Source organism: Sylvia atricapilla, chromosome 20 (assembly GCF_009819655.1).
Source record: "Sylvia atricapilla isolate bSylAtr1 chromosome 20, bSylAtr1.pri, whole genome shotgun sequence".
Lineage (NCBI taxonomy): Eukaryota > Metazoa > Chordata > Aves > Passeriformes > Sylviidae > Sylvia > Sylvia atricapilla.
Genome location: NC_089159.1, coordinates 438,444 through 458,454, shown reverse-complemented (window position 1 = coordinate 458,454; position 20,011 = coordinate 438,444). Strand labels below are relative to the sequence as shown.

The following is a 20,011-nucleotide window of genomic DNA, read 5'->3' as shown; positions in this document are numbered from 1 at the left end:
TAAAAGATCATCTCATTCTAAGCTGCTGCCATGGGCAGGGATGCCGAGGTCTCTTCCTCAAAATCCCAGGACCTCCTCTGGAGCAGGGGTGTAGCTGTGGGATGTGGCTCATGCTGGCTGGAGCAAGAACCTTGTTTTCCTGGCAAGTGTGTCTGAGGCAGAGCTTTACATGTGGAACTGCAGGGCTGTATCAATGATGATAAAAATAGCCATGTGCAGAGTGTTATCACAACCTCTGCTTCAGCTGTCTCCCAGCCAAGCCCTGCACACAGATGGCCCTAGCCAGCCCAGCATGAGGAGAACTCCACCAGCCACCTGAGGCACTTCCCTGCTTCCTCAGTTCTATCACTGCTTCAGCATTCAAAGCTAAAACCAGCAGGGAAGGCATTAGAGGAGAGGGAAGCATGGGAGGGACCTCTGGAATCAATTCAAATTTCTGATCATAATTTGTAAATTTTTGGGGGGCTTTTTTTTTTTTTTTTATTTCTGAATGAACCAGTGATTGCAAGTCTGGCTGAAAGACTGCTGAGATCTCCAACTCGTCCTGTAAATACCTATTTTCACCAGAAGAGTTTCAGTCCTCAAAGAGGGAGATCATCTGTGCCATGGCTGAAGAGATACAGCACAAGGATAGCAAACACTGAGAAAATTACTGTATCAAGCAGATTGTGAAAGGCTTGAACAAATCACAGAATATCTTGAGTTGGAAAGGAACCCCAAGGATCATCCAGTGCAACCCCTGGCCCTGCACAGACACCCCAACAATCCCACCCTGTGCATCCCTGGGAGCTCCTGGAGCTGTGGCAGCCTCAGGCTGTGCCCATTCCCTGGGGAGCCTGGGCAGTGCCCAGCACCCTCTGCCCTCTTCCTCTCTGAGGGATGAACCTTTCTCTGATATCCACCCTAACTCTCCCTGGCACAGCTCCAGCCATTCCTGGGCCCTGTTCCTGGTCACCAGAAGTTGTGTCCTTCGCAATAGGAGTCAGAAAGATGTTGGGAAAAGTCACTTGTCCAGTCTCAGTTGTTCATTGCCCCCCAGTCAGTGTATTTAGGAGGATAAAATTTTCATAGAGCTATTTGTTGTTCATCAAAGCCTTACTATCAGAAGGAATTCACTCCCTGAAAGTCCTCTTCCCCTGAAAGTGCTGGCAAACACTGAGGTCCAGGCAGGACCCCAGGCTCTGATCCCTGTGTCAAGCCTTGATCCAATTTTTCCAGCTTCCCTATGAATGTCAGATCCTATCAGCAGCTCAGAGCCTCCACCTCTGCCTGTTCCTGACCATCTGCAGCACCAGTCTCATTCTGGTACACAGACCCAGTCCCTCACCACTCCTCACCAAGATGACCCAGGAGCAGGGATGGAGCTGGTGCCGCTCAGCCGTGCAGGGAATGGTGCATCCCTTGGCCTGGCCAGCCTCTGTGTCTGACAGTGCAGCTGGGAGCAGGGCAGTGCCACGTGGCCCCCAGCCAGCGTTTGGCAGTGCTGCTCCTGTTTGCTCGGGCGCTCTGGACGCATGGATCAAAGGGCTCTGCCTGAGCAGCCGCAGCCCAGCCCAGCCTTCTGCTCAGGTTCCATCTCCTGGGGCTGCCTCTGCCTGCCCAGAGGGCTGCAGGGGCTGGCTGGGAGGAGGTGGGTGACCTGAAAGGTCCTGGCTGGTTACCTCACCAGGGTGGCACATGTGCTCGGCTGGGTGGGTCTCTGTCCCTCCCCGATGGAAAAGGTGTTAAAGTGCTAATCCTAGAGCAGACCTGCAGCCCTGGCTCCACCTGAGCTTCTCCCTGATGAGCAGGGGGAACCAGGGAGAGCAGCATGTGTGGGAGTCAGGCCCTCTGACAGCCCTGGTGCTGCCAGGTGACAGGAGACCTGTGGGAGTTTCTGCTGTCGGTGGAGGTCAGCAGGGCTAACAGGGCTGCACATCCCTCCCCAGCAAATCTAGCTTGGAAACAAGGGAACACCTGGCATGTGGACAGCTGGGGAATGGTTAGGTTACTATGTTGCTGTGACTGCAAGACCACCAACTAGTTCACCTCCACAACTTTGGGAAGATACCACCCATGAGCCGCAGGGCTCTGGCACAAGCAGAAACTGCAGCCCAACGCAAGCTCAGGAACTAAGGTGGGAATGGTTTCCTCAGTCCAAGCAGATGTTTCTTTCTCCTGCAAAGAGCCCAGGAGGCAGACTCGGATCCAATAGCAGGTATGGACACAGGTTACAGTGCAAAATGCCCATTGAAGCTTCTGCTGTTTTGGACAGGCAAAGCTGGCAGGGGAGCGTGGAGCCCGTGCAATCCTTTTCGACATCACTGATGATGAAAGTGCTGCTGATCAGGTACAGACCCCAGTGATACCCTCAGCTAAAACACAGTACTCCTTTCCCATCCTGAAATATGCTCAGGGCAGAACCCCCCCAGGCACCAGTGGGAGGTCCTAGGAGGATGCTGCTGGTGTTGGATGTTGGCTCTTACCCCACATAGACACTCTCTCTGGCACGTCCATGCTCTTAAAAGACATTGTCTGGTCAGTGAAACTTTTCTGCAGGGAGCTGGATGCTTCCTCTTGGGAAGTCATAAATTTCCCCATCCCATCTAGTCCTGACAGCCCAGTGTACCTCAGGAAGGGTGATTTCTCAAGTTTTCAAGCCAAAGTCATATCCCCGTGCTTTGATGTTGGTGCAGGTCTAACCTTGGTTTAGACACCTCCATTGTCACCATTGTCATCTCTGGAAGGGAATCAATTCCCCATCCAGATAACTTGGGGATTTGAAAAACACCCAGCTTTAAGTAGGGAACAGACAGGGGAGCTGGTGCCTGACCTCATCCAGAGTCTGGGCTGACTCCTTGCTGGATCAATACCTTGTGGCTCTTTCATGCATTTACAACTTAATTACTGGTGCCAAAGAAACACAGCAGCAAATGCAGGTCCATGAGGTGATGCCAGGGGTGCTCAGATCCCAGTCTCTGATCCCTACCCCAAGCCTTGGCTCCCACTTTTCCAGCTTTCCTATTTGGTACACCAAAGCCAAGAGTATCAAATCCTATCAACAACTCAGAGCCTTCGGCCTTGCCTCCCTGGTCTTCCTGACCATCTGCACCTCCATTCACATCTCCATCTCTGTCCATCGATCTTTGGATTCCCCAGGTATCCCCGCAGGGTATGGGAAAGGGTTACTGGGTCTGATGGCCACCTTGATCCAGTCAGTCTGGAGGAGAGCAGGCTTGGACACTGACTGAGCCAACCTGTTCCAGGCTTCCTGGACCACAGTGGGAAACTGCCGGTGTTACCAGGAACAAGGAAGATGTCCTCGGGGAGGAGGGGAACTGGATGGGTCCAGAGCAGAGGAAGCATTTCTGTGGTGAAGGCAGCTCTCAGCACTTCCACAGGAATCAGGAGGGACCAAGAGCTTTTGCACAGGGGCTTGAAAGGAGCTAAAGAGACACCAAGCAATGGTTGGTTATGCGTGAGGAGTCACCAGCAGGGAAATTAAGAAACCCATGCTGAAAAATTGGTAAAAGAGAAGCTTCCATCTGATTCATCATAGAGGGATAGTGTAAACTTGGGGAAGCAGTCAGTCTCTGAAGTGTTGCAAGAAGCATCATGAGGAATGGACAGGCATGGGGGACCGGGATCGACCTTGTTTCAGGCTGTTCTGGATCAGCCTTCACTGTGTTTGTTTCTTTGCAGCTGAGGAAGCCCAGAGGCCTGAGCCAGCCCGTGGTCCTGATCAGGGGTCACGATGCTGAGCTCCTCATGGGCGTTGTGAACAAGAACAGAGAGGCCCATGTGAAGATAGAGGTCAAGGAGCCACCAGCTTGGGTGAGAGACACATATTCTCACTGCTTCCTGTTTCCTTCCTCCCAACCAGCTGGGCTTTCCCAGGGAGGCTGAGCTTTTCTCCTCAAGGGTGGAGATCACAGCCTGTTGCAGGAGTTGTCTGTAGCATTTGGACCTGCTGCAAGTGCAGGCTCAAAAGCACTTTCAGCTTACTTAGTTTCTTTTGCTTTAATGTCATGAGTGAGGCAAGGGAATTCTCCGTCTCTTCAAGTAAGACCCAGTCTTGATTTTCTCATCTTGTGGTACCGTAGACCATGGTCTCAAGGGAACTGAGATGCTGCAAGACAGAGATATTCCATTCTTGTATGGATGTGCAGAAAAGACTGAACTGTTTTTTCTTTTACCTGTAAAGAGCAAAGAGGAGGAGCTTGTCCAAGGATGGTATTTACCAAGGCTGATGGTCCAGAAGAGATGGAGATTCCCCTAGCCGCTAACTCCCACCAAGAGTAATTTCTGTCCTGTTTTATCCAACAGCCAGACTACGACGTGTGGATTCTTCTCACAGTGGTCAGCACTGTGGTTGTCATCATTTTGATTTTTGTTGTCCGCACAAAGTGCCAGCTGAACAGGACTCAGGTAGGGATCTCATGGAGCAGAAATGTCTGGGCAAACAGGAATACAGGAAAAGCATGAGCATATACCTTTTGGGAGGGGAAATGGGCAGATAGTGATAGGACAGGGAGTAAAGTTTTAAACTAAGAGGAGAGATTTAGATTAGATGGGGGAAGAAATTCTTCCCTATCCTGGGTGGTGAGGCTCTGGCACAAGTTGCTCAGAGAAGCTGTGGCTGTCCCTGGATCACTGGAAGTGTCCAAGGCCAGGTTTGATGGAGCTTGGAGCAACCTGGGATAGTGGAAGATAGCAGGGAGTGGAATAAGATGAGCTTTAAGGTTCCTTCTAATCCAAACCATTCCAAGATTCTATGAGTGTATGATTTAGTATTCTTAATAGAAATTAACAAATTAAATAATCATCTTCCCAGAGTCAGATGTATTTCCATATTTGACACTATCCCATTTGTCCTATAGAGAGACAATCCTTTGGGGATCAAAAATTCAGCACTGCTGAGTGATTTGAATGTCTAGGGCCAGATGTCTCCTGCTGGTGACAAAGCCTACTCTGGCTGAGTCAGTTTAGACAGAAAGTCGCCTCTGCAGATGAGTATCATCCCCAAATTTCTGATAATCCCATTTTGAATACGGGAGGGCAGAGTAAGGCTGAACCTCTCCTCATGCTCCATCTGTCTCTGCAGGACTCGGTGCAGCAGCAAACCCTGCAGGCCATCGGGCAATTGGCCACACGCCGCTACCAGTCCCGGGCGAGGCCAGCCCCACGCTGGGACTCGGCCAGCAGCTGCAGCTCTGCCCCAGTCTGTGCCATCTGCCTCGAGGAGTTCAGCGAGGGGCAGGTAGGTTTTGAGCAGGGCTTTGGCACTCACAGCTGTGGCTTCCCAGATTGGGGGGGGTCAGCAGTCAGAGCTGAGCATGATGACAGGAGGTGGAGGCCTGTGAGATGCTTCCTTCTGAACTCCTGAGGGCTGGAAAGGGACTGCATCCATGGAGGTGTGCCTGCCCCTGGGCTTTATAGCCCTGGGCTGTAAAACCTCTGCTGAAGTTGTGAATCCAGCTGTGGCTGTGGGGTAAAATGCCCATAAAATGCTTATGTGTAAATAGGGTAAAAGTGGGTTTGCTGCTCCAGAGCAGCCAGCCTGAAATCTCCCTACTCCCGAGGGCTTGCACCTCTCTGGGTGCTCACAGAGCAGAACTGGAGGTGCTCCACAGCCTCCTCCATGCACAGCTGGGCTGCAGATCCCTCACTGTTAGACATCTGTTGGAAGCTCATGTCCATCAAGAAGGACCCATCCAGGTCTTGGAACATAGTTTTTCTTACTCATCCTCCTCTCCACTTCTTTCTAGGAACTGCGGATCATCTCATGCTCTCACGAGTTCCATCGGGAGTGTGTTGACCCTTGGCTGCAGCAACACCACACGTGTCCACTTTGCATGTTCAATATTCTTGGTAGGGCTCAGACACAGCACTTCCTGGCTGGGGACAGGGTTGGTTGCAGGCCTGTGCTCAGGAGATGGACCAGCTGTCTTCATATCCCTGTGCATGGAGTGGACAGAGGACTCTGTGCATGGAGAGAAGTCCCTTGCCTGTGAGCCCACCAGGGTACAGTGTGGTGCTGGGCTTGGGCTGGGACCTGTACTAAGTGGAGGGATTCCAGTCCTGGGACTTGTGGGGAAGGGAAGGTGGGATCTGGGGGTCATGGCAGCAGGGAGAGTGCTGACTGTGAAGGACCATCAGGGTGGTTTGGTGGTGGTAGCGAGGAGTTGCAGAGTATGGATGGGATGTGGGACCATGGTGGGAAGGTGGTGGAGCATCAATGCCAGGGTTGCTGCAGCTGGGCTGTGGGACTTATGCTGGATACTCCCTTCTTTCTCCACAGCCAGAGACTCAGGGGACCAGGCCATGGCTGCCAGCTCCAGGCTGATCCCTCAGGACATGGAGCCTGGGCGGCGACTCCACCTTTTCCGCCAGCATCCAGGACATGCCCTTTACCACCTCCCACACGGGTATCCTCAGAGGAACCTCAGGAGCTTACCCCCAGAGCCAGCCCACGGCAACTCCTTCCTCCACTCTCCAGAGCTCTCGCAGCTGGATTTTGGCACCATCCACTACATGCCCTACAGACCAGCCACCTCCCTGCTGGCCTGTAGCCACGTGGTCCCACTGGCCCCGGGCTTGCTGGGGCAGCAGCACCCCAACCCCTCTGCATGTGGGCAGGCACTGGCACCCCACAGGACATGCCCCCTTCAGCCTCAGCCCCCCTGTCTGGCACCCAAAGCAGCCTTGGCACAGAAGCAGCACCGTGCACCTGCCCTGCGCCGGGGGCTTGGCCATGGGCACCAGCACAACAGCAGTGGCTCTGGGGAGAGTTACCTCACAGAGCACAGTGGGTACCTGGCTGACGGGCCGGGCAGCGACTCCAGCTCAGGGCCCTGCCATGGCTCCTCCAGTGACTCCATGTTGAACTGCACGGATGTCAGCCTGCAGGGCATACACGGCAGCTGCTCCACCTTCCGCAGCTCCCTCAGCAGTGACTATGATCCCTTTGTGTACTGCAGCTCCGAGGGCACCGCCATGGATCACGGCCAGGAGCAGCTGCGGCCGCCCAGGGAGAGGCGGCCCCGGTCCTTGGACCTGATGGTGCCCACGGGGGCTGCCCTGGCCAAGCCCCAGGTGCTCAGCCACATCCACTACCACCACCACCAGCACCACCACTACAGGCGGGACGCGGAGTGTTCCCCTGGGCGGGCCAGGCAAGGGCCGGGGCCACGCAAATCCCGGTACTCCGGGGCCAAGGTTGCCTTCCACAGTGCTCGGACGCAAAAGAGGACTGAGAAAAGCCATCACTCTGAGCAGCCTCTGGAAAACAGTGCTGTGCTGCCAGAGGCAGCTCCAGCAGGACAGCCAGCCTGTCCCCAGGAAGGTTGGGAGCCCCCTCATGCCCCCTCCACTTCTCCAAACAGGTTGGACTTCAGTGTAGATGCCAACAGACAGTTGGGAGCAGCTGGCACACCTTCTGTCTCAGTGCCCCCCAGACACAGCTTACAGAGCAGGCATCACCGAAGGAAAAGAAAGTGTCCCCTGGAGCCTGACCCTGCTCTCCTGCCCAAGGACTCAGCCGAACCTGGAGCCTGCGACCCTCACCTTCCTCCTGGCCATCCCGCTGGCTACCACTGCTCTCCCGAAGCCCAGCCCCTGATCCCAAGCGCTCCCCTGCCCAGTGGCTCCCAGCCACTGTGGAAGTGTTTAGTGCCACAGACCAGCTCCGAGCTGAGGAAGCAGGAGGAGAGGTTGTCAGGACGGGAGAGAAACCGCTCAGTTCCTGCAGATTTCTCAGGGTCGGTCACCCCCAGACACAGTCTGAGTGCCCACCTTCACTGCCCATCTCAGCAAGGTGGTCAGGGTAAGTCTGGCTTTTGCCTCTCCTGGCAGTGAGAAGGTGAATGGGGAGGGAGGGGTGTTGCTGAAGGAACTTCAGCTGCCAGGACTCCTGGTACCTTCCTGGTAAGGTTTTCTTACAGGAGCACTGACTGCAGGGGCATTCCAGAGCTCACCTGTGAGGGTGATGGCCTGAATGATAAGCAAGTGTGTTAAAGAGTGCACCAAAGCCTGAAGTACTGCAACTGAGAAATAAGGTGGCTAATTTTAATTAAACATCTCTAGCAGCTGGAATATCTGCCAAAGGAAGGGGTGGGGCCACGTTTTTTAGTGTCCTTGCACCAGTGTGGGTGTCTTACTGGCAGAGTCATTATCATTAAAGCTTTTTGGGCTCCAGTTGTTTTAGCCAAGCCCAGCTAACTGGAATCAGTGAGAAAGGAAGTGTGTGTGGCCCAGGGTAGTGAAACAGACTCATTGAGTTGCTGGATTTGCACACCCCTCATTTCTCACCTGCCTCTGTTGTGTGGGAGTTGCTTTTTAGTGTCGTTTAGAAATCAGATGTAATTAAAGTTTGGCCCTCTGCCTAACTACTGCACATCTCTCACAAAGAGAGGGAAAATGCCTTTGAGACGAGTGTCTTTGAAAGAACCTGAGATTAGCTCCCAGATCTTGGTCTCTCAGTTCCTCTGAAGGCAGCAACCTGCAAGTCAGCAGGGGCAGGTGCTGGCTGGGAGCAGAGCCTGGCTCCCTTCCTCACCCTGCCACTGACTCATTGCAGGTCCTCGGGCAAATCCTTTTGATTTAGGTACCAAACACAGATCTGGCTGTCTAATTTCTGTTAAAACACTGGCCTTAAACTTGTGACTCACTGTGCCTATTGTGCTGCAAGAGATAATAACTTCCTCCCAGTGCTTGTCTATCCAGCCCCACCCCATGCCCAGGCTCCTTGTGCTGAGGAGGCAGTGGGGCAGGGGAGGCTGGATGGGTACGGTCCTGGCTCTCTGCAGCCTTCTGGCCTCCCAGACTCCTAGGAACAGATACTTTTCCCAGGTGCAGAAGTGCCTGACACTGCAAATAGGTGATAGAGGGGTTCTTCCAAGGCCTGGAGGGATGCTGGTGTTTAGAGAGATAAGGAGGCAGCAGGGCAGAGATGTCTCTGGTTGCAGGGAGCCCTGAGTGCCGATGCCCTCCCAAGGTACCCCACGTGGAGAGAGCCCTCCTGACTCAGGGCAGACTGCTCAGGGCTTGCTTTGAGCTTCCAAATGAACCTGGAAGCGCTCCAAGAGCAGAAGTCTGTGCACCTAACATAGGGTGCTGGGCATTGCATGGTCCATGCTGGGATGCTTCTGTCTCTTTGGAAATGGTCCCAGTCACCCCAGTCCGTGCCCACTTCCTGATGACCCTCTGACCCTCACCCAGAGCCAGTGTCAGCTGCTTTGCCAAGCACACTAAGCCTTCATTCTCTTCCCTCTCCATTCCAGCAGGTAGAAGGACCAGTACATCTGAAAGTGCTGTGAATCTATGCCTGTTTACTGCAGTAGCTTCTGTGGATGCTTTCAGGGCCAGCGAGAGAGTCAGAATACCCTTGCAAGATTGAGACACTACATAGATTCAGGATTTAACTTTATTAAGAGCAGAGGATAGAGCACAGAGCTTATGCAGGGCTTATGCAGAAAAGCCACCAAGCTGAAAACTTCTGTTGACATAACCCAAGCTCTGAGTTATAATCACATTGGTTCTTTATCTTGGGAAAGGTATAAATCAATAGAGAAGAAGTAGACAGTCCCATGCAAGCAGGACACAAAACACAGACAAGGAGACCAAGGAGAAATGCATCTCTGCCTCCAGATAAATGGCATAAGGCTAAAAATACAAGTGAATGAATTAGAAAGCCCAGCTTTAAATTAAAGTTTTGGCATAAACTTTTCAGAAACGCAGTTTAAAAGAAAAGCAGACAGTGGGACCCTGTAATTCCTAGGTGAAATTACAGAGAGGAGAAGCGTGCGTCTCTTCTGGTGGCATGGGAGAGACACTACACCAAGGGGAGTGTGAAGTCCAGTGACCAGTGACACAAAAATCCCCAATTGCCCCCAAGTAGAAGGAGGGTGGCATTAGGGTTATGACATTGTGTCAGCACAGGCCGCAAAGAGGAGCCTACATAAACAGGAGAGTCTTATGAAAATACAGCTAAAATAAGCAGTCAAAAGGTGCTTTTGGGCACAGGGATCATTTACAGCCCCAGAAAAGGGCTGGTCAAGCAGCCAGGCAGGGAGGGAAACTGCTCTTCCAAAGCCAAGGTGTGGCTGGAGAAGGAAATCAGAGCTGGATGCCAAGTGAAGTGCAGAGCCATGGGGAGAATATTTCTGTGAACAGCTTGTGTAAAAAAGACTATTAATGCAAACATTTTCAGCTCCATCAAAAGGGAGAAGGCTGCTTGGGTTTTTTTCAGACCAAGGTAGTAACACGGGTTTGAGGGATGTTCAGGGGCTGTAAGTGCAGAACAGAAGAGCCTTTATTGCATTAGTGATCACCAGGGGCATGCTTGGGGAGGTTCTCACCTGGCAGGATCCCTCACAAATCAAATCACCAGTTTGAGCACTTGTGAAATACAGTGGAGAGTAACAAATCACCAGGGGTACAGATTACCCACTGGGCATCCTGCAGGGCTCAAGCATACAGCTGATAAATCCTGAATGTGGACTGCAATCTCTTATCCATGCCCAGAGCCAGGAGGAAGAGCTGAGGGCAATATCAGCTGGAAATAGCTGAAGTCACAGAACGATGAGCCTGACTTTCCAGCCAAGCAAATTGTTAAAAATTCAAACTGACTTGTAGGCACATAGCTGAATGTGAGAACTAGGGGAGGAGGCAGGCCAGTTTTTGTAGGGAGAGATAACACCTGCAGATCTTTTAGGGGAAGGAAGCTCTGAAAGGATAAAAGGGAAGGTGCTCTCACAGGTAAATAATTCACTAAAAAAGGAGACAAGAGTGCAGATCTGACTTAATGGAGGGAAATTACTCGGAGGAGAAGAGTGGAGTTCTCCAACTGTCTGAACCTTCCAGCAAGCTCATAAATATCCTGGACAGGGAGAGGAGATAGCAAATTGTATAACATAAAATCCATCAGGATATCAGCATTAAAACTGGATACAGGGTGTTACAGGAGGATCTGCTGCTGCTGAGCTATCAGGTGATGGAGTGGTGGGTGAAATCCCCTGTAAGTAGCACAAAATGCCACACACAAGCAGAGCCACTTTTGAGTAAAAATCACATTATTGTTATGACTACTGATATTATTATCATTACCATTAGCTGGCTGGGAACTATGTGGGACAAGCACGAAATGCCTTTATGCAGCTGTGTAAGCCTGTGGTGATCACACAGCTCCTGATCACCAAAAAGGGTGGAAAAAGAAAGGGAAATTAGACTTGGAAGAAGGGCAGAAAGGTATCTGGTACAATCCCAGCAATGAGTTTTTCTGAGAAAAGGGAAAGAATAATGGGACTTTCATGTGGGAAAAGAAGTGATTAGCAGAGGATATGAAAGAGAGGATATGAAATTAGGAGAGCAGAGGAGAAGGCAGATAAAGAGAGTACTTTGAACAAAGTAATTGATGGCATCAAACGGGAACCAGAAGCTTTAAAACACCCAAAAGGCAACACATGGTGTGTAGTGAAACTGGTGCTGGTTGCCCAGGGGGTGTAGATGCCAGAAGTAAAATGGTTGTGAGAGCCCAGATCAAGAGGTAGCAAATGCAGAGATGCAAATCCACCCTCTGGCTCAGGAAGTTACTAAACCAGGGCTTCCAGAAGCTGCTGGTGCTCCTGTGGGATGCAGCACCCTCCAGGTGTGTGCTTACCTCGCCCAGCTGCCAGGTGAGGCCGAATCTTGGTCCACAGCCCCTGGAGAAATTCCACTTGTGCAGGCAGTGTCTTGCACTGGCATTTCAGGGAATAATGCTGTGGATGATCCCAAAGAGCCTTGCATGATCTTGGAGTTTATGCCTATTCCTTGAGCACCTCCATCAGCCGTTCTTGGTGGGCTTTGCATAAAGGTGCATCCCTGACTCTTCTGTTGCCTGGGAGAGACCACACCTGGGAGTTGTCTCCCTGGAGAATCAATCCTGGAGCAATGCTGATGGACCCTCTTAAGGGAAGATAGACAACTGGCAGTGAATTCCAGCTGGATGGCTTCCTGAACTGCCCTGGCACACCCGGAAAGCATCCCAGAACAGCCATGTTACTCCAGCACAGGCTGATGAAATCTCTTGATTTCTCTCTCTGGGAAATCTCACCTCCTGCAGTGCCCTTGACATCCTCCTCCTCTCCTCCCTCCCGCTCATTCTGAGTCCCTTTCATGTCACATCTTTGATCTTTATTAGGGAGGGGGAAAGGGATGAGAGGATAGAAAAAGACCACCCTTATAATCTAACACGCAAAGAACACGATTTTTTGGTGTCATCGCAGGTATGCTCCAGATCATTGCTCTGCCATGGCCAGTCCAGCAGCCGAGGTTCTCCCCTCTCTCCCAGTTCATATTTTCTTAGCACAAGCAAGGGACACATATGCAGGCACAGCTTTCAGAAAATATTTTAGTAATGCTATTTGAGACTGAAGCCATGTGAACACAGAGGACTTGAAGATGCACAGTCTTGTTTTGGGATGCACATGAGCTGGTGATCAGGGAAGCAGTTGGAAATGGCTTATTTCACATACTTGTGACTGAAGTCACAAATGCAAGATAGGCTTAAACTCTGTCATCGGGTACTATGGCCATGCTTGCACATATACACGTGTACATGTATAACAACATGTGCATTCATTTTCCTTCACTGATTAGCTGCACTTTTCCAAGAAGAATCTCATTTATTTTCTTCCCACATACTTAATTTTCAAGACTCTGCTCCTACAGTTGGTGATATATAAGCAACAAGAATTTGTTGTGACTGTTCTGAAAAGTTTTAAATTGCCCTCGATTAATCTCTTAAGATGGCATTTCTTTCCTTTGCTCTCTGAAACATTCAGGAAAGAGGAAATAGGAAAAATAATGCCTGTATGCCTTTGCTGAGCTATGCTCACCTTGTGTAAGAGTTCTGGGCAGGCTTGAGAGACATCTAGGAAGGGACCGTGGTGTGTGACAACAGCAGTGACTTAGAAAGGGGCTGTCTGGAGCAGTGACTTGGGTGCACCTTTTTAGGCAGCCCTTTTGTTGGATGGTTCCAAGCAAACTGCTCAGCACCTGCCTGTCTATAATTCTCCAGGCAGATGGGGCTGGGAAAGAGCCTGAGCCTGAGTTGGCTCAGAAGCAATTTGTGCAACCTCTTGAACACTGTGGAACATGTGTCATTCCTATCTTGAATCATTGCTCTCTGCTCTTATTGTCTTGAGTTTCTCTTGCCCCCTGGCTCTGTGAGATATTGATTGGTGCTATTTTCTGTTTTTAATAATTTCTGAATCAGCTGTACAGATTTACACAAAGAGCAGACATCAAAAAGCCTCAAAAGGAAACGCCTAGTAGAGATATGAATCCTGGGGTGCCCTTAGCCTGCCTTTTCTGAAATATATAAGGAGTAGCGTGATGTCTTATCTTAAGATTTTATTGTACTTCACCTTAGAGGAATAAACTGGCTGGCAGGTGGCCAGAAAATTCCCTCTGAAAAACTGGGAGAAACTTCCTAGAATCATGCAATATCCTGAATTGGAAGAGACCCACAAGGATCATCCAGTCCAGTCCCTGGCCCTGCCCAGGACACCCAACAATCCCACCCTGTGCCTGTGAGCGTTGTCCAAATGCTCCTGGAGCTCTGGCAGCCTCAGGGCTGGGACCATTCCCTGGGGAGCCTGTTTAAGTGGCTCAGTGGCTTTTTTAGTAGCTTTCACTTAGTGGTTTTTTTTTTCCTACAGCATCTGTTCTCTGGATTGCAGGGTCAAGGCCCCAACTGCTGCAGAGCCTGGGAATGTTCAGCTAGGTATAGCTCACACTTTTCTTTCTCCTTTTCTTTGAATGGCAGGATTTGAAGAAGAGGTCCAGGATGTCCATGAACACTCAGTTTAATAAAACACTGGCCTGTCTGCTTGCTGGGAGCTGGAGCAGACACAGCCCAGCCCTGCCCTGCTGAGACACGGACTGCCAAGAGCAATGGGCCATTCGTGGTCTCCTGACACATCCCCACACCCTGACAGTCACACAGAGCCCTGCTCTCCAGGCCCTGTCTCCTCTGAAGGCACAGGCAGCCTCTCGTCATCCCGTGGCATTGCTCCGAGCTGGGCAGGGCTCCCAGGGAGAGCTCACCGAGTGAGTGCAAGCTGCTATTTTGGCATGTTCATGCCACAGAAGGTTTTGCTAAACACTGCAAAAATAAACAAGCCTTCAAGACCAAAAGCTGCAGAAATTACTTCCTGTGGCCTGGTAGCTCCTGACTTCATTTCCTCACTTAGGTCAAAAGCCAGACTTCTTCAATTAACTTTTCCATGCTTATTTCAGACACAGGAACAAGCTATTCTCCATCTCACCGCTCACAGGCTGCCCTGCAAGGTGCTGCTTCTGACTTCAGTGGAAACCAAGAGCTCCCACCACTTTTGGTCACCTCAGCGTCCCTCAGCTGACGCCATCTCCTGCCACTGGCTGTGTTTGCCAGCAGCAGGAGATGGGAAGACACAAGAACATCAGCATTTCTGGGAAGGAGCTGGGTCAGACTCTTTCCATTGCAAAGGATCCACCCTCTCATCTGGCAATGTGACCAAGTCTCTCACTCACCCTCTAACTCCTCCACCTACCCTCAAACAGCCGTCATGGCCAGCATAAAGAGTATATTTCAAACATATCTCAGATGCCCCATCACAGGAGTCATGGAAAATCCTGGAGTTTATGTGGCTCCTGCTTCTCTCCTTCCTCTCACTGCTCCAAGACACAGGAAAAATTCCAAGCAAAAGCCTCCATAAGAAATGCAGAGCAGAGCCCTATCCATCACCCAGCCTTAACTTAATATTCAGAGACTCCTGAAATCCTTCAGAAGGATTTTTCTGTCTTTTGCAACATTTTGATGATTCAGGGAGAAAACCTGAGAAATCATCAGGCTCTGGTTTATTACTTTCCCCCTCTCTCCCCATTTATGAGTATTTTGGGGTTTTCTGAATGTCACTAGTTCTTATGTCCTACATCTCATAATTTGCAGACATTCCAGCAAAATAAAACCTGCCGAATTCAAAACATACAGAACCCATGCTGCTTTCAAACAGCAGAGAATTCCTGTCAAGTTCATTGCCATAAATGATCGGTTAGACCAAAGAATCGGCCAGATCTTCATGTGAAGCGCACATTTCTGTGGCACCAAGTGCTTCCAAGCACAAGGAAGCATTGGTGAGGATACAACACTGGAGCTGAAGATAACTCCTAACAGTTTGAAACTTGATGTAGGGAAAGACTTTCCCGTCTGCTCAGTAAAGCTTCCTGTGTCTTCCTTTGAAGCAGCAGCTTCTCAAGCGCTCTGGTGATGCAGTCCCAGTTCAGGATAATCCTCTGCCTTCCTTTGTTGGTGGGAAAGCTTTTTACGGGGTTTGCTGCCCTTTATCCTCAAAAAAGGCATCTCTGTCACAGCTGCTAATCAGTCCCTGACAGTCAAGTGATCAGCCAATAGCACTGTTTTAAACCCAACATTATTCCCTTGTAGTACTCATTCCTTGTCTCCTGTGACCAGGCCCCCGTGGGACCTTTCAGTCTAAGGAAGAGCTGAATTTCTTTTGTCAAAGAACCTAACAGAATTACATTTAGACCTTTCCAGGCTCTTGTTTGTCCTGTAGCACAAGCAGAAGACACAGGCTCAGAAGTTTTGTCCCGTGCAGGGAAGTCAGACTTAAACTAGAGGAAAAATCCAGGAGAGGGTTTGGATTCACCCCATTCGGCTTCTTGTGCTCCTGGTTCGGGGCTTGTCTGAACCAGCTCCCCATGTCCTTGACTATCCTGGAGGGCTCAGAGGCTTAACAGAGGGGAGGGTCATGAAATCGAGGAGTCAGGAAGGCAGAGAGCCTCCAGGGATGCATTTCACAGCTCTAATGAACAAGTGCAGCTCTATAGTCCTCTCTTTTCCTCCTTATCCCTAACAAAAGAGGAGATTCCTGAACTTGTGAGCCACAAGCTTCTTTGGGAAAGTGATCGGCACTCGGGCACCCTCACCACTCCCCACTGCAGTATTACCAGGCTGCCAGGGCACTGCCTGCTTCCAAGTGTCTCCCTTTTCCTGACCTTGTGCTGCTGCTCGTGTTTACGTAGAAAATGCTGGAGTGCAGGTCTGCCTCTGTGGGGGCTCAGGGGAGGAGAGGGAGGAATTCTCTGCGAACTTGGGTTTGAAAGATGCTCTTCGGTAGATGGATGACTATCCTTGGCTGCCTGGAAGGGAAGAAGCAGTATCTGAGAAAATAGGGAATGGTTCCTCACAGTTATTTACCTCTGGCTTCTGAGTTACGCTTTTGAGTGCTCGGTTCCTGTGGGCTCCACCATGGAATTTCTCCAGCATCCCTGCAGTGACACAGAGTTCATTTTCCTTCTTTGCATCCAAAGTCACAGCTGAAAACTGATGGAAGCCAGAGCATCCCAAGCTCCCTCTCTCCATACTGAAGGCCCGGCCCTTCCCCAGGGACCCCCTTCCCAGGAGCTCCCACCCCCTGAACTTGGCATATGGTCGGGCTGGCTGGATATCTCCCCTCCCGCACAAACCCTTCAGATCCTTTGGAAATGTGAATATCGGTTCGTTTTGTTGTGGCTTTTTGTTTCGTTTGTTTTTCTGCTGAGTCTGTCCTGGCTCTCGGGGCTTGGGAATAAATTATGACCCAGGGAAAAAAAAAAAAAAAAAAAAAAAAAAAAAAGACCACACGCAGGGGGAAAAAAATTAGTTTTATATATATATGCAAAACTGTGTATTTATGTCCGATAAACACAAAGATGTGTGAATATGCTGATGTGCTCAGAAATATATTTATTTACTAATATATTTATCCATGTACCGGTCTGCTGCCTGCGTTTGTTCCTTGTGCGTTGGGCTGCGCTGGCGGAGGAGCCGGCGGGGAAGGACCGCGGGCCCGGCCGTGAGGGGAGCCCCGGCCGTGAGGGGAGCCCCCGCCCGCCGCGCCTGCTCGGGCCTGGGGCGGGTCCAGGGCCGGGGCCAGCCCGGAGCCGTTCCCGCTCCCGGGGCGGCTCCAGGGCCGGGGCCAGCCCGGAGCCGTTCCCGCTCCCGGGGCGGGTCCAGGGCCGGGGCCAGCCCGGAGCCGTTCCCGCTCCCGGGGCGGGTCCAGGGCCGGGGCCAGCCCGGAGCCGTTCCCGCTCCCGGGGCGGCTCCAGGGCCGGGGCCAGCCCGGAGCCGTTCCCGCTCCCGGGGCGGGTCCAGGGCCGGGGCCAGCCCGGAGCCGTTCCCGCTCCCGGGGCGGGTCCAGGGCCGGGGCCAGCCCGGAGCCGTTCCCGCTCCCGGGGCGGGTCCAGGGCCGGGCCGCGGCGCAGTCGCAGAGCGGGGCCGCGGCAGCGATGGCTGCCATCTCGCTGGAGACTGTCCCCAAGGACTTGCGGCACCTGCGCGCCTGCCTGCTCTGCTCCCTCGTCAAGGTGGGACCGGGAACGGGACAGGGACCGGCACAGGGATTGCTCCCCGCCGGCCCCGGCCCTTCCCTGCGCCGGCTCTTCTCCTTCTCGGTCCAGGCCCGAGTCTTTCTGCCCTTCCCGGCCTATTCCCCGCCCGTTTGGGCCCTCCTGGTCCCGGGCCCTCCTTCCCGGCCCAGGTCCCCCTCCCCGGCCTGGATCTTGCTGCTCTTTCCCCCGCCCGGTCTGTCCCTCCGATCCCGGCCCGGCCTCCCCCGCTCCTCCCACGGCCCTTCCCTGCCTCCTGCAGCCTCTGGGCGCTTCCCGTCCGCCCCGGCCCTGGCCCTGAACCTTCCTTCCCGGGCTTCCCTCCCTTTTCCCGGCCCCGCGGCCACCCGGCTGCCGGCTGGTTCCCGTCCCTGACACCCGTGTCCCCTTAGACCATTGACCAGTTCGAGTATGATGGCTGTGACAACTGCGAGACGTATCTGCAGATGAAGGGCAACCGCGAGATGGTCTATGACTGCACCAGCTCCTCCTTCGATGGGTGAGTGGGGCTGGGCCCAGCTGTGGTCCCCCAGGAGCCCGGGGACACCGAAGTGGCACTGTGGGATCACCCAGCCAGGAGATGTACCCTCACTGCCATCCCTCCCACAGGATCATCGCCATGATGAGCCCTGAGGACAGCTGGGTCTCCAAGTGGCAGCGGATCAGTGAGTAATTTGGGAGCTGGAGATCCCTTCTCTGCAAACCCTCCTCGGGGGCAGTGAGGGCTGCTGTTGGGCTGTGCAAGGGGTTCTGCCCCCAGTGAGGGGACACCTGCACAGGGTGAGGATTCCCACCTGGCTGCTCCACGTGGGCTAACTCGGGCTTTTCTTTCGCATAGGTACCTTTAAGCCAGGTGTCTATGCAGTGTCTGTGACTGGCCGCCTGCCCCAAGGTACCTGTATAATGGAGTCAGGGTTTGGGGCTCTGTGAACACTGCGCGGGGAACATGCCATGTGGGTGATGGGATCAGCCAGGTGTGACAGGATCAGCCCAGTGTGATGGGATCAGCAAAGGTGACTGCGAGGAGGTGCTGGACTGGAGAGGGAGTTTCAGGGTTCAGCACTGCACCTGCCAGGAGTTTATATTGGAAGCTGCTGACTAAAGCCTGGCTATCAGAGGGATAAACTGGGATTAATGAGTGATTCTGGAAAGTGAGCACATCTCAAACCATTCAGATCCAGGAAGACACAGAGCTTTGTTCACAGAAAAGGGTTTTGCAGGATGGGGTGCTGTTGTGGCAAGTCCCAGTGAGCACACCCCTCCTCCTGCACTAAAGGCTCGTTCCATGGTGGATTTGTGTGTTTACAAATGGAATGGAGGGCACGGAGGATTTGCTTTATCTCTGGAATGCAGAAAGGGCATCATCCATCCAGCTGAGTTCCTACCCATGTAGGCCCAGAGTAAACTCCTAACCCAGGAGTGAATCCCAAACCCCAGGGGTGAAAGCTATGCCTGTGTCTGGAATCCCAGGTTCCTTATTTCTGACTGAGCTCTGCATTTTAAGGAGCTGGAAACATCATGAGGCCAGAAGCTGAGGCCTTCTGACACAGACGAGGCACATCTGAAATACCCAGGGTTAGGGTTTAAATGGGATATCGGGGAAAGGTTCTTCCCCCAGAGGATGGTGGGGCACTGCACAGGCTCCCCAGGGGATGGTCACAGCCCCAAGTCTGGCAGAGCTCCAGGAGTGTTTGCACAGCATTCCCAGGGATGCACACGGGGGCATTGTTGGGGTGTCTGCAGGGCCAGGACCTGGACACCATGATCCTTGTGCATCCCTCCCTTCCAACTCAGGATATTTCATGATTCTATGAAGCAAAGATGATTGTCCAGTTCTACATGACAGAACCACCAGAAGTTCCCAGGGCTCCTCATGCCAGGAGAAGACTGAAATATGTTTGTCTCCTTGCTCCAGGAATCGTCCGAGAGCTGAAGAGCCGTGGCGTGGCCTACAAGTCTCGGGACACAGCCATAAAAACCTGAAGGGCCCTTGTGCTGCCTGGAGATCCCAGTGCTGCTTGGAAGAGGCAGTGGGCACTGCTCAAAAACTTCTGAGCTTTATCCTGTAGGGAAGTGGGGCTGGACTCGGAGTATGCTGGCTCAGCTCCCCTCACTCAGTACCTCTGGACTCCACCACACCACAGACATTTATCTGAGCCTTGACAGGGGGGACAGTGTGAGTAGGGCTGGGAAAGGATGTTTAGTCATGACGGCCAAGCTTTTTTACAGTTGGTGTGGGAGAGGGGATTTGGGAAATAGCTGTGTAAATAATTCAATAAAACCCACTGCCTGGTAAGGGTTGGGTCCAGCTGTCACTCTGTCACTGGTTTCACCACTGCAGGGTGGTAAGTTGAGGGCCTCAGACTCTCCTCCGCTGCCTGTGCCCCACTGTTCCGACCCTGCGATTGTCACTGCCTGTGCAATGGGCATATTCCTGCCTCGAGAAGGAGATCCTGCCCTGGCTGCACTGGGTGTCCTTCCCTGTGGGAAACCTGCAGCTCCCAGCTGGATGGAGCAGATACGGTGATGGCCAGTGCTTCCTGTGGAGGTGGTTACGGGGAGGTCACTGAGCCTTGGGCCTGCACGTCCTGGACAAGGGATGCGGTAGCAGAATGGAGCT

General features: G+C 52.4%; 2 protein-coding genes across 2 annotated transcripts in view; both read left to right on the top strand.

Annotated features, from left to right (window-relative positions):
- RNF43 (ring finger protein 43) overlaps positions 1 to 16,775 on the top strand; it is a 59,014-nt gene extending 42,239 nt beyond the window's left edge. Inside the window, exons 3-9 of the mRNA XM_066333120.1 lie at positions 2,255 to 2,329; positions 3,682 to 3,813; positions 4,306 to 4,407; positions 5,084 to 5,239; positions 5,748 to 5,850; positions 6,281 to 7,804; positions 13,790 to 16,775. Of these exons, the coding sequence (XP_066189217.1) occupies positions 2,255 to 2,329; positions 3,682 to 3,813; positions 4,306 to 4,407; positions 5,084 to 5,239; positions 5,748 to 5,850; positions 6,281 to 7,804; positions 13,790 to 13,833 (2,136 nt within the window). The 3' untranslated portion in view covers positions 13,834 to 16,775. The remainder of the gene's footprint in view (positions 1 to 2,254; positions 2,330 to 3,681; positions 3,814 to 4,305; positions 4,408 to 5,083; positions 5,240 to 5,747; positions 5,851 to 6,280; positions 7,805 to 13,789) is intronic.
- A 436-nt stretch (positions 16,776 to 17,211) lies between these two features.
- Positions 17,212 to 19,687, top strand: SUPT4H1 (SPT4 homolog, DSIF elongation factor subunit). Its single transcript, XM_066333135.1, has 5 exons — positions 17,212 to 17,370; positions 17,784 to 17,890; positions 18,001 to 18,056; positions 18,230 to 18,283; positions 19,307 to 19,687. Exons 1-5 carry the CDS (start codon positions 17,293 to 17,295, stop codon positions 19,372 to 19,374), a joined length of 363 nt encoding a protein of 120 aa, XP_066189232.1. The 5' UTR covers positions 17,212 to 17,292; the 3' UTR covers positions 19,375 to 19,687.
- The last annotated feature ends 324 nt before the right edge of the window (positions 19,688 to 20,011 follow it).

Coding starts and splice junctions, on each gene's coding strand:
- SUPT4H1 (XM_066333135.1), top strand. CDS start 17,293: ATGGCTGCCATCTCGCTGGAGACTGTCCCCAAGGACTTGCGGCACCTG. Junction 17,371..17,783: donor TGCTCTGCTCCCTCGTCAAG/GTGGGACCGGGA, acceptor GTGTCCCCTTAG/ACCATTGACCAGTTCGAGTA. Junction 18,284..19,306: donor GACTGGCCGCCTGCCCCAAG/GTACCTGTATAA, acceptor TCCTTGCTCCAG/GAATCGTCCGAGAGCTGAAG.